The sequence below is a fragment of the Crinia signifera genome, chromosome 1 (genome assembly GCF_055691185.1).
Source record: "Crinia signifera chromosome 1, ASM5569118v1, whole genome shotgun sequence".
In the NCBI taxonomy this organism is placed as follows: Eukaryota; Metazoa; Chordata; class Amphibia; order Anura; family Myobatrachidae; genus Crinia; species Crinia signifera.
In genome coordinates this window covers 297,595,174-297,611,564 of record NC_139217.1, presented here as the reverse complement: position 1 = coordinate 297,611,564, position 16,391 = coordinate 297,595,174, and the positions used below count along the sequence as shown (strand labels likewise).

The 16,391-nt window shown below is 41.3% G+C and overlaps 1 protein-coding gene across 1 annotated transcript in view; it reads left to right on the top strand.

Annotated features, from left to right (window-relative positions):
* The window catches only part of JAK2 (Janus kinase 2), a 196,284-nt gene that overhangs the window by 120,217 nt on the left and 59,676 nt on the right, over nucleotides 1-16,391 (top strand). The window contains exons 5-8 of the mRNA XM_083186002.1: nucleotides 940-1,085; nucleotides 2,705-3,026; nucleotides 6,016-6,135; nucleotides 12,973-13,130. Of these exons, the coding sequence (XP_083042128.1) occupies nucleotides 940-1,085; nucleotides 2,705-3,026; nucleotides 6,016-6,135; nucleotides 12,973-13,130 (746 nt within the window). The remainder of the gene's footprint in view (nucleotides 1-939; nucleotides 1,086-2,704; nucleotides 3,027-6,015; nucleotides 6,136-12,972; nucleotides 13,131-16,391) is intronic.

Below are 16,391 nucleotides of genomic sequence, written 5' to 3'. Positions count from 1 at the left end.
ATGTAGTATCTGCCTTTTTTTTTTTTATTACCAAGATTTCGTTCCAGTCACTTTTGTGTTAACAAGCTGCAATTTCTTTCCTCTGCGATGATGATTTGTCCACAGAAAGGACAGCATGTTCCCAATTACTCTTAATCTTTGTGCTGAGTTGAGTCAATATGGGGACTGCTGGTTTTACCACTGCAATAGTGACTGTTTACATGGTTTTTAAATAGCTCTTATCTATAGAAGTCCTTGTCATCTTATGTGATAATTATTTTGAACTTAATAGCAACCTAGTGTTGTTAATGCTTATCTCTTTACGAAAGTGAGCTAATGTCATTGGCCTAAACCCGGTATCAGGAAATATGTTTAAACATTACTATAAATATTAACAGTCTGGTTTCCTAAGAATGATGATCTCGGACAACATACTGACTAAGCTTGTTACTAACCCATCACATGGGTAGCGCTAGCAGAAAGCAGCTGCTGTCTACTGTACAATGTGCATGGAGGATAGTGTTCCACTTTAGTTTATGCAAAGCACAATCTACTGTAGAATTTATAAAGCATTTTAGTTTGCGTCCTGGGTGAAGGATCTGTCTGGATGTTATGGGTACATGCGGGGCCTTCCATGGCAATTCCAGGGCTTTTGTTAAGGGAGGAATTATTTCTGCCAAATAGGCTTGTGTCGTAAGTATTTCAGCACAGGGCAACCAACCTATATTGGTTAATTATACACGCATAGAAGACATCCACAAGCTTAACCTGGCATGGTGTGAGAATGGGGAACATAAAAACTCCACACAGACATAACCTGAATTTGTAATGCTTTGCCCTTTGTTGATAAAATACACACCTTAACACATAGATAATTTAAATGAGGAATTCAGTCCCAATTTTTTGGGTTTGAGTTTTTAAAATGTAAATTTTTTAATATTTTTTTTTTCTTTCATAAAGTGGAGAGATGATTTTGTGAACGGCTGGATAACCGTGCCCATAACACATGAAACCCAGGAAGAATGCCTTGGGATGGCTGTTCTTGACATGATGCGAATGGCCAATGAAAAAGAGCAAAGTCCACTTGCAATTTACAATGCTGTCAGGTATTTATTGTAATACAAGTATTTACAAAAAAAAAAAAGTTTAAATGCTGGTTTGTCAGTTTTTAGGACATTTTCTCTCTCTCGATACTATCCAGCCCTCCCTTTCCATTACCTTGTCTCTGCTGCGGTCACATGATTAGATGCAAAGGCTTGCGGTGCATGAGACTAATTTCCATTAAAAGAAGGTTTACCCACTGTGAATGGGAGCTATGTAACCCGATATAAACCTTGTTATATTGTTAACAGTTATGTCAAGAAATGTGCTGCTTTAGATCTACTGCCTCATGTAAAGCACATTAATCTTTGATTAATCGCAATATGGACACAATGGGGTTTCCCACCCAGAGCAGTAATTTTGATAGGCACAATAGAATCATCTTTATTGGCCAGGTATACTAGTGTATACTAGGAATTAGATTTGGATTGCTGTGCAACTACCAGTAGGTAATGGTTCAACAGTGACAGTACAGATATGCATAACACATACAGGTACTGTATACGCTAGATGTACCCTGGGGATTATAGAGGCAGGGAACATATATTTTCTGGGCAGTAAAGCGCCTAGGCAGCCATCCGTGGCACCACTGCTCGCCACAACAGCCAGTCAGGCAACAATACAAGCAGAGACAGTACAGTAATCACACTGGAGAACACATACCCGCCAAGCTGCACAGCGCCTAGGCAGCCATCAGAGGCACCACTGATCATTGCATCCAGGTATGTAAATCTTAAGCAGAGACAGTACAGCTATAGATTTCTGTGCAATGTTTGAGACAGGGGAGACACAGGGTTACAGAGTGCACAGTTACTAGGCAGTCATTTGTGGCACCATCTTGATCATGCTACTCACAGCAGCAAAAGGGCTCAAGAGGCCATCTTCCCTACAGTACACAGCAGGATGGATCCTAAGGCTGTAGGAGAGGGGGGGGGGGCAGAGTGTGGCTGGATCTGCAGCTGGGGAGGGTTGAGAGGCAGCGTGCAGGGAGAGGGGGATAGTCAAAAAGAGTCAGTGAGGCCGGGGACCAAGAGTTGGCGCTTGGGTCCTCCCTGGGCTGGAATCCACCATTTCTGGCCCGATGCAGAGCCATACCTCCTCTCCTGTGGGCTTCCTCGGCAGGGCACTGGGTGTTTGCAGGCAGGGAGGAGGGGGGTCTCCCTCTCCTGAATGTGGAGGAAGGGGATGCTGCACCAAGCCACGGCCTGTGCCAGGGGTCATCCGCTTCCCGAATCTGTCTTTACCACTCCTTTGGCTGCGGCCCTCTGGGCCGATGGTGTGGGGGCAGCATCCCGCCATTGCCGCTGGGGGGGTGCTGCCTCGTCCTATGAAGGGACCGCAGCCACATCCTTGCTGGGGGCTGCAGCCGCGTCTTTCGCCGTGGCCGGGGGCCTCCTCTGACCTCCCCTCCTGTCGCTCCTCTCTGGTGTCCCTTCTCTGGGGGGTTGGGGATGGGGGATCTGGCGGATGGTAGCCGAGAGCACTGCAAGTGTGCAACCATCCCCGGCTTCCACCGGAAGTAGGTTTCCCAAAGTAGGCAAAACCTTTGAACTATTTATTCGAAGTCAAGTTCTCTGTGGTGACAGTATTTTACACGTGTACATATTTTCTTGTTCTTGTACAGCTACAAGAAGTTTTTGCCGAAATGCATTCGTGCCAAAATTCAAGACTATCATATTTTGACTCGGAAAAGGATTAGGTACAGATTTCGAAGATTTATTCAACAGTTTAGTCAATGCAAAGCTACAGCCAGGGACTTAAAACTGAAGTATCTTATAAACCTTGAGACTCTCCAGTCAGCATTTTACTCTGAACAGTTCGAAGTTAAAGAAGCTTGCCGGGATCCTTCAGGAGGAGATATTTTTGCCACCATTGTGGTAACTGGAAATGATGGAATTCAGTATTCAAGGGGCAAAGCTACAGATCGGGAAACATTTGATATTCAGGTAAGATAGAAATAATTTATTGCTTTAATAATGGCTGGTATTAAAACAACTTGTAATTAGAGATGTCCAGTTTCGGTTTTACCTGGATTTACTTGATTCTCACAACTCTCGTAATACATCACTAGACTATTAATGGAAGAACCTTTAGCCAATTCAAGCGTCATAATACATATTGTGTGTAATTGCTTATGTTTGTGCATAACAAATAATGTTAAAACTGTTTAAAGCTGTTTTGGCATTCCGATGCACATAAGATGCATTTTGAAAGGGGGAAAAAATATGACTTGTACAGTACATAAGCTATTTTGACAGAAATAAGTATATTTTGCATTTTGTACTTGTAAAGGCCCATACACAATAGAAGATTATCTTTCCAATCTGGCTGGTTTGAATGAAAATCTGGAAATTTCTGGGAACAAATTGCAATCAACTGCAAAAATCAACTGTTTGCGCCCAAACTATGGAAAATGGACAAAGGCAGTCATCTGCATAAATTGATCTAACCAATTTTTCTGTAGGATTATTTGTTGTCAATTTTCCATGTTTAGAAGCAAATGGTCAATTGTCATTTGCTCCCAAAGATGTCCAGATTTTCATTCCAACCAGCCAGTAAAGATAATCTTCTAGTGTGTATGGGCCTTAAGTGAATTTAAACATTGCCGAATACAATTCATCCAAACAACCGGCTGTATGTCCAACTTCATTGAGCTTTATTGTGTCAACTTTCAAATGCTGCTCCCATTACATCGGTGGAGTTGCATGTTTTAACATGTGACAACATCTGGATGTGGCAGTTCGTATTCGGAGCCGAATGCATCCAACTTTTCGTTAACACACAAAAAAAACCCGCTTTCATTACATCCTGGCACATATATCTTCGTAAGCGATTACTTCCATACGTACTACCAACTTGTTACTCTTGTTTTAGTTGATTATAAGCTCTCTCTCATGAGCTTGAACCTTACTTTCATTTGTTTTTAATATCTACATTTGGGAAGCAGTCGGCATCCTGGCGTCAGGATACCATCATTCAGTATATGGTCGCTTTACGGGGCAGGTTAGGGTTGGCCGGGGATGGAGGGCTTGGAAGGAGAAGTCAGAGATGGTTAGGATTAGTCTGAGGGGCAGAGATGTTTAGGGTTAGGCACCAAGAAGGGGGACCTAGTGTTAGTTAGCGGGTTGGGTGAGGTTTAGGCACTAGCAGAGAGCGTTAGAATCAGGCTAAAAAGGTGGGAGGCATAGTGCAGTATTCTGCCGTCCTCCGTGTCCACTGGCAGCCCTCCCTCTCACCTTATTCAACGCGTCAGAGGCTCGCTGACCGTAAAACTACCCAAATCCGGCATGTGCCCGATACCCTCCCTCCTGTAGCCTACCCTGCTACCAGCGGCGCCGCCTCCCGAAAGAACACAATTCAGGAGCTGGAGGCCTGCTGCTGGTCCTCGTCTTCCTGGCAGGGAGCTCCCTCTCCCTGCCAGCGCCTCATGCGCTGCTGGGAGGCTGTCATCCTGCCTGCCTTCGTACTCTCTGCACTGCGGCCGCTGTACCAATGTGCGACCATGCTGCGTCTGGCGCTGCCTGTCCTCACTGCACTACTAGCAGGTAACTTGTACCAGCCTTCTCCCATGCTGTAAGCTGCTGCTCCTGTCAGAGCTCATCTCCTTCTGTCCCATCATGGGGGCTGATGGCACCAGTGTCCGTGTTTGTATCATGTACATGTGCACGGTCTGCCCAGCTGTGGCGTGACGTAACTGTGACCTGTACTCTGTAACGGGCATTATATGTGGCCTTATGGATTTTTCCCCTCATGTTAAAAAGGAAGTAGCTGCATTTACTTCTTCATTTACCATCTGAGTGCAACCCTGTGCAGCTGATAATGCTTCTCTCTTTTCCTGTGCTCAGTGCTGGAAAATGTGCAGTACAGAGTTCCAGGGCTGATGTTCGCTTTGTGTAATCTATGTGCAGTATTGAAATGCATGGGGGAAATCAAAATATATTAATGTGACTCTTGTAAAGAAATAAAAAAATAAAGATCCTTCAAATAATAAATAAACTGACTTGTAGACACCAAAAAAATCAATTGAAAAATTATTTTAGAAGTAGTAATTTCAGTTCACTAAAAAAACCACCATTCACTATTTTAGCATTGAATACACTTTTGACGAACTATGCTAAATTTCCATAGAAAAACAACAGCGAATAGCGGCTGCTATAAAAACGGCGAACAGGCCGATGCTCGCTGTTAACTTTTGGCAAACATGGAGTGTTGAATACGGTGAACATGATTTTTGGCTAAATAATTTGCCATTTCGCCAAAAATTTGCCCTGTTTGCCAAAAACAAAGGGCGAACAAAGAGCATTGAATACTGCCCTTAGGGTAAGGCTGCCAGAAAGGAAGGATAGGGGGGCAGGGTAGTTATACTTACCTGACTCCTGTCGGGATTCCCTCCTGACCACTGGCATCCTGACTGCTGGTCATCCGTATATATCCCTGAACTTATGTTGTATCCCTAGTATTACTGTTCTATATGTCCTGTTAAGAAAAGTTTTATTGTTCCTCAGTGAGAAAAACAAAATAGCAATCTAGCAAATATGATACCTTTTAATGGCTAACAAAAATAAATGTTGTTAAAATGCAAGCTTTCGAGACTTCTTAGGTCTCTTCCTCAGGCATGATACCATGCCTGAGGAAGAGACCTAAGAAGTCTCGAAAGCTTGCATTTTAACAACATTTATTTTTGTTAGCCATTAAAAGGTATCATATTTGCTAGATTGCTATTTTGTTTTTCTCACTGAGGAACAATAAAACTTTTCTTATCAACTGGCTAACACGGTACCAAACTTTTTTCTTTTGACTATATGTCCTGTTTTCACCATAGTCAGCATTGTGGTGCATTGAGAGGCTTTGTAAATCTATAATTATAAATTCCTTTGATTTATATTACACACAATAGTAGAACAGTTGCTGATGTGCCTATGTAATGTTTTACAGGATTTACATACTTATTGTGACTTTCCTAACATCATTGATGTGAGCATTAAACAAGCCAGCAAGGAGGATTCCAGTGAAAGCCGAATAGTGACCATCCATAAACAGGACAACAAATCTCTGGTAAATGAATTTGGTTTTCTGTATAATTAAATGATGTAATAATTTTTTAGTAGTTCATTGCTACATTATTTCGCTGTTCTTAATAGTGCTATTATTAGTGTTTAAATGTGTATTATAAATGCTGTTAATATGTCTTCCTTTTAAACAGAGTTGTATTAAAGAGTTAAATAGATTAATGCATTATTTATATATTAGTGATATTTCAAGGCTACAAGTGTTTTGGAAGTCCTACAAATGAATGAAAGTGGTTCGCTATGGAGGGGGGGGGGGGGCGGCAGCGGGCGGGCAGCCTTTAAGGACCCCGTAGACAAGAAGCTGGAGGGTAACCTCAAGGCAATATTTGAGGGGGTAGGCTTCACTTTACGCCCTCTTATAGCATCAGCCTAGGTCTCTAAGGCCATGATTGTGTGGGCCAGTGACTTATGTACAATTTTGCATGCTGATCCAGGTGTGTTACTGCTTGCTGAGAAGCTAAAGGCAGCTGCAGAGTATGTGCTTGAAGCTGAAGAGGAAGCTCTCAAAATGGCTTCCAGAGTATCCACGGTATCCGTCAATGCCAGGAGAGTGCTTTGGCTTAAAGCCTGGGAGGCGGATAACAAATCAAAAAAGGCCTTAGAGGCATTAGCTTTTAAAGGAAAGCTGTTGTTTGGTTCAGAGCTGGAAGAGATTATTAAGCAGGCCACGGGAGGCAAAAGTACTTTCCTGCCGGCTCCTGCAGCTAAGCAGGCCTCAAGGTTTTCTGCTTTTAGGCCATCCTTTCGGCACTCCCCTAGAGGGGGTGCGTCCTTTCGAGGATAGTCCTTTAGGGGAAAGTTTCAGTCCTCCAGGGGCAAGGCCCCAAAGTCAAAGTTTGGTTCCTTTCATAAGAAACCAAGCACCAAAGGAGAGGACAAGCCCTCCGCATGACTACCTGGGGAATATCCCAGCGGTGGTCAAGGTGGGGGTGCGTCTGAGAGGGTTCAGGGAGAAAGTTATTTTTGAAATTGTGCATATAATATGTGCAGGCGTTTGTACTGAGTTAATGTATTCCAGTGGCTTTGAAAGATTGAACTGAGGAGTCTGGGATGCAGAAGGGAGGAGCCTACCCTCCAAAAGCTTTAGGATAGGTGCCTGGCTCCTACGGACCCTCCTACATCCCAATGTTGAGCTGTGTCACCAGGACCATATCAGAGAAAGGGATTCGAACGGTAAGTTCTTACAAAAATCCCTTTGTCCTGTGGATTCCTGGTACTGGCTCTCTGTTGCCCATAGATTTTTGCTCCAGTGTGGACCCACTGCAAACAAAATGATAGATAGATATTCTTTATTGTCATTGTAAAAACAACGACATGACAAGCCAGGTCACAAAGTATCTGCAAATGAACATTTTTGGTTAAAATCAACAATTACAGATGGGGAAAAAAGCTGTTTTTTAATCAAGATACCCTTGCCTTAATACACCAGAGCCGTCTTTTTGACTGAAAGATGAAAACATTTTATAATTAGGATGGCAATCCTGAACAATGCGGTTTCGCTTACGATGGAAATTCCTAGTATAGATTTCCTCAATTGACGGCAATTTACTATCTATGATACCCACGGCAGTATCTACCACACGCTCCAATTGCTTATGGTCTCCCTTAGTGCTATTCCCATACTAAGCAACAATACAATATGTCAGAATACTTTCTATAACACATTTATAAAATCTAATCAAATTTGTCTGTGTGAAATTTGCTGCTCGAAGTTTCCTAAGAAAAAATAACCGCTTCCTCGTCATTGCTGTGATATTAGAAGACCATGTCAAATCATTTGAAATAATTATACCTACTAGTTTAAAATCTGTAACTCTACTAACAAATCATTGATAGTTAGAGGCAACAATTCTAAATGACTTCACTGTCTAAAATCAATAATTATGTCCTTAGTTTTAATCTAATTTATAAATAGATTATTTACATTGCTCCATTTAACTAGCCTGTCCACCTCCTCTCGATAAGCCCTTTCCTCCCCATCCTAGATAAGGCCCCCCACAGTAGTCTCATACGAAAATTTGATTATCAAATTAGTCTCGGCCTGAGAATAATAATCATTAGTAAATAACTAAAATAATAGGGGAATTAAAAACATCCCTGAGTTCCCATACTAATCCTAGTTACCTCTAATTTTATTTGTTGAGGTCTGTTAGTCCAAAAGTCCAGTGTCCAGTTACACAAGGTTACCGAAAAACTCAGATTGCGCAGTATATTTAATAGTGCATTCGGGAGTATAGTATTGAATCCTGAACTTTAATCAATAAAAAGCAGACTAACATAAGTGTTTAGGCTTATCTATGTGAGTGAGGGAAGAATGAATCATAGACAATAGAGCATAATCTTTTGACCTTTTTGGCTTCTAGGCAAATTGATTGTTATCCAAGCCATTTGGTAACTGGCTTTTAATGTGTGCCAACACAATCCCCTCAAAGCATTTCATTATGAGGGGAGTCAGAGCAATGGGTCAAGAATCATTAAGACTTTCCACTTTTTTCGGAATGGGAACAACTGCAATGGATTTAAACCGATCCTGAATAATACCAGTTAAGGACATATTAAAAATATATGTAAAATTCACAGCTAACTCACAGGCACAACCCTTCGGGACTTTACACGAAATTCCATTGAGGCCGACCGCCCTTCTAGCATTTATGGGCCCTAAACACTGAGCGATATTCAGCCACTTTCTGAGCAATTATTGCATAATTCTAATATGTTGCTCAGAAAATGGTTAAATGTAGCTGTTTATGTAGCCCACACAGCATTTCAAATGTGTGGCCCTGAGGATTCGCAATGAAGAACAGCCCTGCTGGATAAATTCATAGCAGGCACTCAGAAGGCCATGCACATCTCTCCATGTGTGGTGGCTTTCTGAGCGATCACTGAAGCTGCCTTACCTCTCCCGCCGTCTTCACTCTTTGCAAGCTGCGGGAGTGTGATGGACATGCCGCTGAAGACTCCGGGTAAGTATTATTTTTTCCACTGTGTCACCAACATTTACTTACATTAGGGTGTGACCCCCACTATATTACCAGCACTTATATTGTTTAAGGGATGTTTATTTGTTCCTATGTCTATTTGTCTATTTTTTCATTCCCCTGAAGTCACACTCCTGAGAGATTGGAATTCTCTCATGCGTAATGTCTGGCACAAATCTCTCTGTGTGTGTAGGACCCTTATCACCTAGTAGACCATTCCTCACCTTGTGCTCAGAAAGGACAAAATCTGGTCCTTCAACCAAAAGTGGTAGTTTAGATGTAGAAGACATGTTTCCCCTGTCAAATCTAGTGTAGAAGCTTCTACTGGACCAAAAGCAGGGCTTCTGCTCTTATAATATGTCAAGCTATGAATTCCCCTCCACATACTTCTTGAATCATGATCTTTAGTAAACTATGATTCGATTTTAACAGAATGATCTCTTTTTGCCTCATTTTTCCCCTTCTTACAATTTAATATGGCTAATCTGTATGCAACCAAATCACCTCCCCTGAAAGTTTTTTTATGAGCATACAACAAGGAACGCACCTCCCTTTTCATCCAATGCTTTGTTTGTTAAAAAATCTTTCATAATTGTAACATTATCAGTACACCAATTAATATAGGAGAAAACAGAACAGGCCAAGCTGCTACCACATCTGCAGTATGGCGGAAACTGTACAGTAGAAGCAACAACCAGTAATACAAATCTCTGTACATTGCAACTGAGGTCAGTTTGTGTTGTTCACATGTTTTTGATTAAAAAATACATTGATAGATTCAGTCATGTTTAGTGAAGGAAAGATGCTGGCTGCTTTTCACCTAATACTGCAAAAGTTGTGGTAAAGCGTCTCATCTGTTGTGCATTTTACACATTGTTTTGCAGTTACATTTTTCTTCTTGGAGACCCAATTCACTTTTTTTCTATAACATTTTATTAACTGATTACATGCAAAGTATTTACAAAGAGTACTCACTATGCATTCATTATAAACAAAAAGTGGAGTGTGAGAAAGAAAACATTGTAGGCAATTGTTACTTCACTCATGTGTTTTGTAACTGATAATTGGGTGGTGTACTTGGCTGCTGAACTGTTTTACAAATCTTACCACAATCAGGTTTCCTGTGTGGCTCTGTTCTTGAGTGATCAGCAGACTATCTTACATGGTGACAGCTATGTGCAATCAACTTCATTTATTTTCCTTCCTGAAAACCATTTGTTGTTCCTTCCTAGTTAAATGTATATGCTCCTGCAACTTTTTACTTTATAACTAGTGCAATTCTGTTTACTCAGTTGTGAGTTTTCATAAAATAACCTAATCTACTTTATCTAAAGGCCTACTCTCCTATGTGTGTAGTCATGTAGTCAAAAGGTTCACAATAACAATGTTGACATCCATAGAGCTTAAGATGTGAATTCTATTGAAGATGGGATGTTGCTATGGACAACCAATCAGATTTGATCTATGATCTTCTAGAAGGTGCTAAATATATTGGTAGAATCTGATTGGTTGCTATGGGCAGCATCCAGTCTTCAAAAGAACACCCATCAATGTAAATAACCCCATGATGTCACAATATTGACAGTAATGATGACATTTTTACAATGTTATCTAGCAAACATGCAAAATGTTGACATTCTGAAATGTCTATATGCAATCCTCCCGCATATTGTTTATTTAGTATTGTGGATCTAATTCAGTGTTGCCAGTGTTTTTAGCTGCTTTTTTTATATCTATTGTGTAAATGCAATGCAAGAACAAGTTAATGTACCACAATTTTGCAGTTGACCAGATCCAGATAATAAATTTACATACTTTTATAAAATAATGTCTTTCTGCAGATCTCAAGCAGTAATATTCATGGATGTGTAGCTATGTACTGGCAATTTTAGCATTTGGCTACAGGTCTTTTTAGTTTTTATATGTTTAGTATGGTTAAGTTAATTCTTACCTATTGGGCCTGATTCAGACCTGATCGCATGGAAAGGCAGTTATCGGTGCACTGCGCATGCGTACAGTTGGATGTATGCATACACGAGGCTTTCCTGAAATGAAATCCTGCTACTAATTCTATGCACACAACGCTCGAAAGGTGATTGGCAGGAAGTAGGCATCTGGGGGTGGAAACCGACCATTTCATGAGGAGTGATGAGAAAAACGCAGGCGTGACAGAAAAAAAAAACACGCTGGGATGTTTGGAAAAAGGCTAGGTGTGCTGGAGAATGTCAGCTTCGAGATGGATTTGCTTTATTCTTTTACACGGCCGAGTAAGTCTCTGGCTATGGGGCGCCTGCGAAGACTTGTGCCCATTGTAAAAATCATTTGATGGTGAGCCTGTTATGCCATACACATATATTCGCAAAGTAATCACATTAATTTGCAAGGTGGGCTTTCACTGTAGTGGGCCGCTATTTTAACTGAATGCTTGTCGTGCGAATTCCTGCCTGCGCAATCAGGTCTGAATCAGTCCCAAGCCTTCCTCTCCAACCCTAATCCTACCCAGGATCTGAGCAGTGTTTATTGCTAGTTTAGGAAGGCCAAAGTAGCCCCAACACCAGTCTTCTATCCAAAGCCAATGTCCCTGTCTGTACAGTACAACAAAAATGGAGTGAAATCTTGCAAATTATCTGACACTAACCCAGTGTTTCCCAAGCTGTGTGCCTATGCACCCTGGGGTACCTCAGGAGACTTGAAGGGGTGCCTTGGGTTGGTGGACCAGGATCAATTCATATTATTTATGGGCAATGTACCAAGCAAAACCCCATGGTAATTAAACTCTGTAATTAAACTAAACAAACACGCCCCCCCCCCCCCCCAGTAGTGCAAATACAGTATTGTTGTCACATAACCAGCAGAAAGAGCAGAGCTGATTAGAAAGTAGGGATATAGATAAAGACCAAGTAGAAGCAAGAGACCACTTTGTAAACAACAATGTGTGGATAACAAAAGGTATCTATTCAAAAGGCTAGTACCGAAACAATTGGTCATGGTTTTATATTATATGCGTAAAATGAATAAGTCACCCTTATAATGGGTGCCGTAAAACACACTGGGAAAATGGCCTCCTATAATTATATTATATGTTACAATGTAAAAATAATATAATTATAGGAGGCCGTAATCCCATGTAACATATAATATAATTTTAACATATAATTATAGAAGGCCATAATTAATGAACAAATGTTCAATGTATGTAACTGTTACATATTGCACATTTGTTCATTAATTCTAATCTTGCAGGCAGCTGGCCCTCCATGAAGATAATTAAGGAAACATTTTTTACAAACAGAGGCCCGCTTATCCCACATCTTCTTCCTGCCACACATACCTGTTGCACACAGACTGTCTGGAATGTGGACAAGGAGCAGCGGCAGGTGGTAGGAGAGGTTGTGGTGCACGGGTGGCAGGCAGACAGGAAGGTGACGTGTTGTGAATGACCTATGAGTTACCACAGATCACACGCCGTCTTGCGAAAGCATCCATGGTCGCCAGCGGCTGAAACAGATAGCAGCGGAAGCCGCACATAGAAGCGGCAAGCTATGTTAAAACAGCGGTAACCGTCCGTGGCACAACGTTTGAAAATCGCTGCTCTAGGGGGTCATGATAAAAGAAAAATTGGGAATCGCTGAAATTTTAGGCTGTACAGTACCTTGTACTTGGTATGTGACATTAGTATGGTAAATACTGGTATAGAATGCACATATACAGGGCTGCTAATGTTTTAAGGCTTGTTTTCGCAGAGAAATCTGGATACAATTGTGTTTTTGTATTCCTCATAATGACTATTTATTAAGTGTGTATTGTGTAGCTGGTGGCTCTTTCTAACCATGGTATTTCTGTAGGAAGTGGAATTTTCCTCGCTAAAGGAAGCTCTCTCCTTTGTGTCACTTATTGATGGATATTACAGACTGACAGCAGATGCACACCATTATCTTTGTAAGGAAGTAGTTCCTCCTCATGTACTGGAAGGTATTCAGAGTTTTTGCCATGGGCCTGTTTCGTAAGTATTTTTTATGTAATAAACCATTGCCTATTGTAAAAAATATATATATGTACTTTTTATAATTTATGATTTAGTGATTTTTCTATTTTTATTACCCCAAATATCAAAATGTCTTCAATTTTTTACTAGCTCCCCAAAATACCAAAAGATATCCACTCTCTTATTGATATGGCTTGGGGTAAAATCTAGGTTGGACAGTAACCTCCTCATTTGAGAGTGGTTTCTTTTTATAGTTCTGTATTTAGTCTGCTTTGCGAGGCAGATGAATAACTAGATCAGGGCCTTGTTTTGTGTAATTGGCGGGTGCTCCAAATAGACAGAATGTGTGTGCATTGATTTATTTATTTTTTTAATTGAGAAATGTTGCTCATAGCAGCCAATCTGATTCTACCCCTACCTAGCCCTTTCTAGAGCAGGGGAGGCCAAACCGGTCCTCGAGATCTACCAACGGTCCACGTTTTCTAAATCACCTAGCTGGTGCACAGCTATAGTCATTACTAACTTTCACATTTTGAAACATGTTGGCCTATATTCAAGCGGCTGATGGCGAGCTATATGTCAGAGTATTCAACGCATTTGCCATTTCCACCTCTCCTGTTTCCTGAGGCGAGGTGGCCAGCAACACATCGGGGGTCGCCACAAAATGCAGCAGGCTTGCTGCATTTGCGGCAAACCTCCGCGTTTAAGCTAGGATTTCCCCGGAACATTGAATATGGCGAGGGGGTTGACTGGCGAGGATGGCTTTAAATAAGCCATCCTCACTATAAAAATACCCCTGGCTGCATTAATTCCTACTATAGATCCACAGGTTGCCTAAAAAACATGAATTGTTCTAGAGGATAGCAGCTAGATTATCTCTCACTTCTAAAAACTCACAGTACTTATGTAGTAAATGGGCGCCCAATTAGCTTACGTATGTAGGCGTACTGAAATCGCATTGCATGGTATGGTTTTGCTGTGCGATGCAATGTGATTCCACACCCGCTGTCAGTCAAAACTCCACAGGCCCAAGACAGAAGCTGTACGTGACAAGGAGCAGTGTGGAGCATCGTGCATCATGTCCCTACTGTTTGCTAAGTCATTTTAAGTTTTTTTTTTTTTTTTCAGGTTCATGGATCCGGCGCCGGGGGGGGGGGGGGGGGGGGAATCATGTGCAGGGTGGGGTCAGGCGCCCGACAGCCAGGATCCCAACTTACAGGGGCTACTCTCCCTCTTAGGATTCCATGACTTCCATAGAGGGAGAGTGGAATCTGTTCCTAAAACACCCCCAGTATCCACGCCACCCCAAAGCATGGCGAGCGGCAGTGCAACGCGTCCTCCGACCTCATCATACCCCCACTATCCACTTCGATGTGGAGTTGAATTTATATAGTGTGGTGAGCGCAGCGAACCACCAAGCCCTAAGCGTGGCGAGCGCAGCGATTTTCCTACGCAGAATAGCCCACTAAGCAAATTGCTTAGTGGGCGCCCATCTACTACATAAGTACCAAACTCACACTTCAGTAAAATTACCCCTAGATGTAATTAGATGGCATGAAGTTTAACCATGTTTTCCCAAATATTTCACAGGCAAATAAAATAAATCTGCAACTATTACATACATTTTTGGGGTTTTGTAATGTGGGTTAAGAGCATATACTATTATAACTGCAAATCTTAAGCTTGTCATTTTCTAAGGTTTCTTTCCCAACTCACAGAACAGTTTTTATCATGAAAGCAAGAAAGAAATGTAGCTGCTAATTAATTTGGTAAAACAATGTACATGTGTTACTGTAGGTTACCATGGTAAAGATATGGATGTACAAAGTGTTCTCACTACAAAATAATCAGATCTTATGCTATAGCCAAATTGTTAAGCAGCTGCTAAATCCTGACAAGAGAAGTCTGTAATTGCTTCAATTAAGCCTGGTACTATATGTATTCGAATCCAGCGTGTCCTCAAAATCAACAACCTCTTGCTGTTAAAGACCTATTCCACAAAAGCTTAACACTTCTACAGAATTATCTGTTAGGGAGGGTCGTATTAATATATGCGCTTTTGTGTTATGCAGTAGGTGGGGTTAAGTCTGCAGGTCTATTTTGATGCATTTTAAGTATCAAATAGATGTTAATCATAGACAATTGTATTATAAATTGTACTACTGCTTATGCTCTAGACAAGTGGTTCCCAAATTTCTTGAATCATGGCGCTCTAGAGTATTAGCATTTTTTTAAATTTTAAATAAATATATTAATTTAGGTACATTTTGCTTAGTGGTCAAAGCTGGGTACACACTATACGATTTGCTGTACCACTGATATCTGGTCACCCAGATGATCAATCTAGAGGTAAACCACTGAACGATATTTTTAATGACATTGTTCAGTGACGTAACCTGACCCCTGCTGAACATGCAGTCGTTGCCTAGATACTCTGATTTGAATGCAAGTTCAGACGATAGGGTATAGTGGTTACACACTACATGATATGCACGATAATATTGTAAATTATATCATTATCATGCATATTGTTTGCACCCAACTTTAGGCTCAGTTATGTGGTGGTGGGCATAGTTTGGATTCTAATTGTCCATATTTTATATTTAGCAACCACCAGTACTGGTTTTGCCTAACACCTGGACCATAAATAATTTGTTTTGTTCCTGAACCACCAAACTGATGTACCTCTGCAAGTGTCTTGAGGCACCCCAGGGTGCCTAGGAACAGTTTGAGAGCAACTAGCCTAGCCAAATCATTAGAACCAGGATCACATGTACCAGATCGGCAAACTGGGGTACATCACAATTATAGCTATGATGGAGAACCTTGGCACTCCAGATGTTGTTGAACTACACATCACAGCATGCTCTGCAACAGATTTAGTATGGCAAAATAGCAATGTGTAGTTCAACAACAGCTGCAGCGCCAAGGTTCTCCATCATATCCAAAATACGACCGTATCTCACACAAGACACTACTAAATCTCTTATCCATGCACTCATTATATCCCGCATTGACTATTGCAATAGTCTCCTAACTGGTCTTCCCAAGAACAGACTCTCACCACTGCAATCCATTTTAAATGCTGCTGCTAGGCTGATCCTCCTAGCAAGACGCTCATCGTCTGCTGATCCGCTCTGCCAGTCCCTTCATTGTTTGACTGTATATTACCGTATTCAATATAAAATACTTCTACTCACATACAAAGCTATTAACCATACTGCACCAGCATGTATCTCTTTACTTATCACAAAATATCTCCCATCTCGACCACTACGC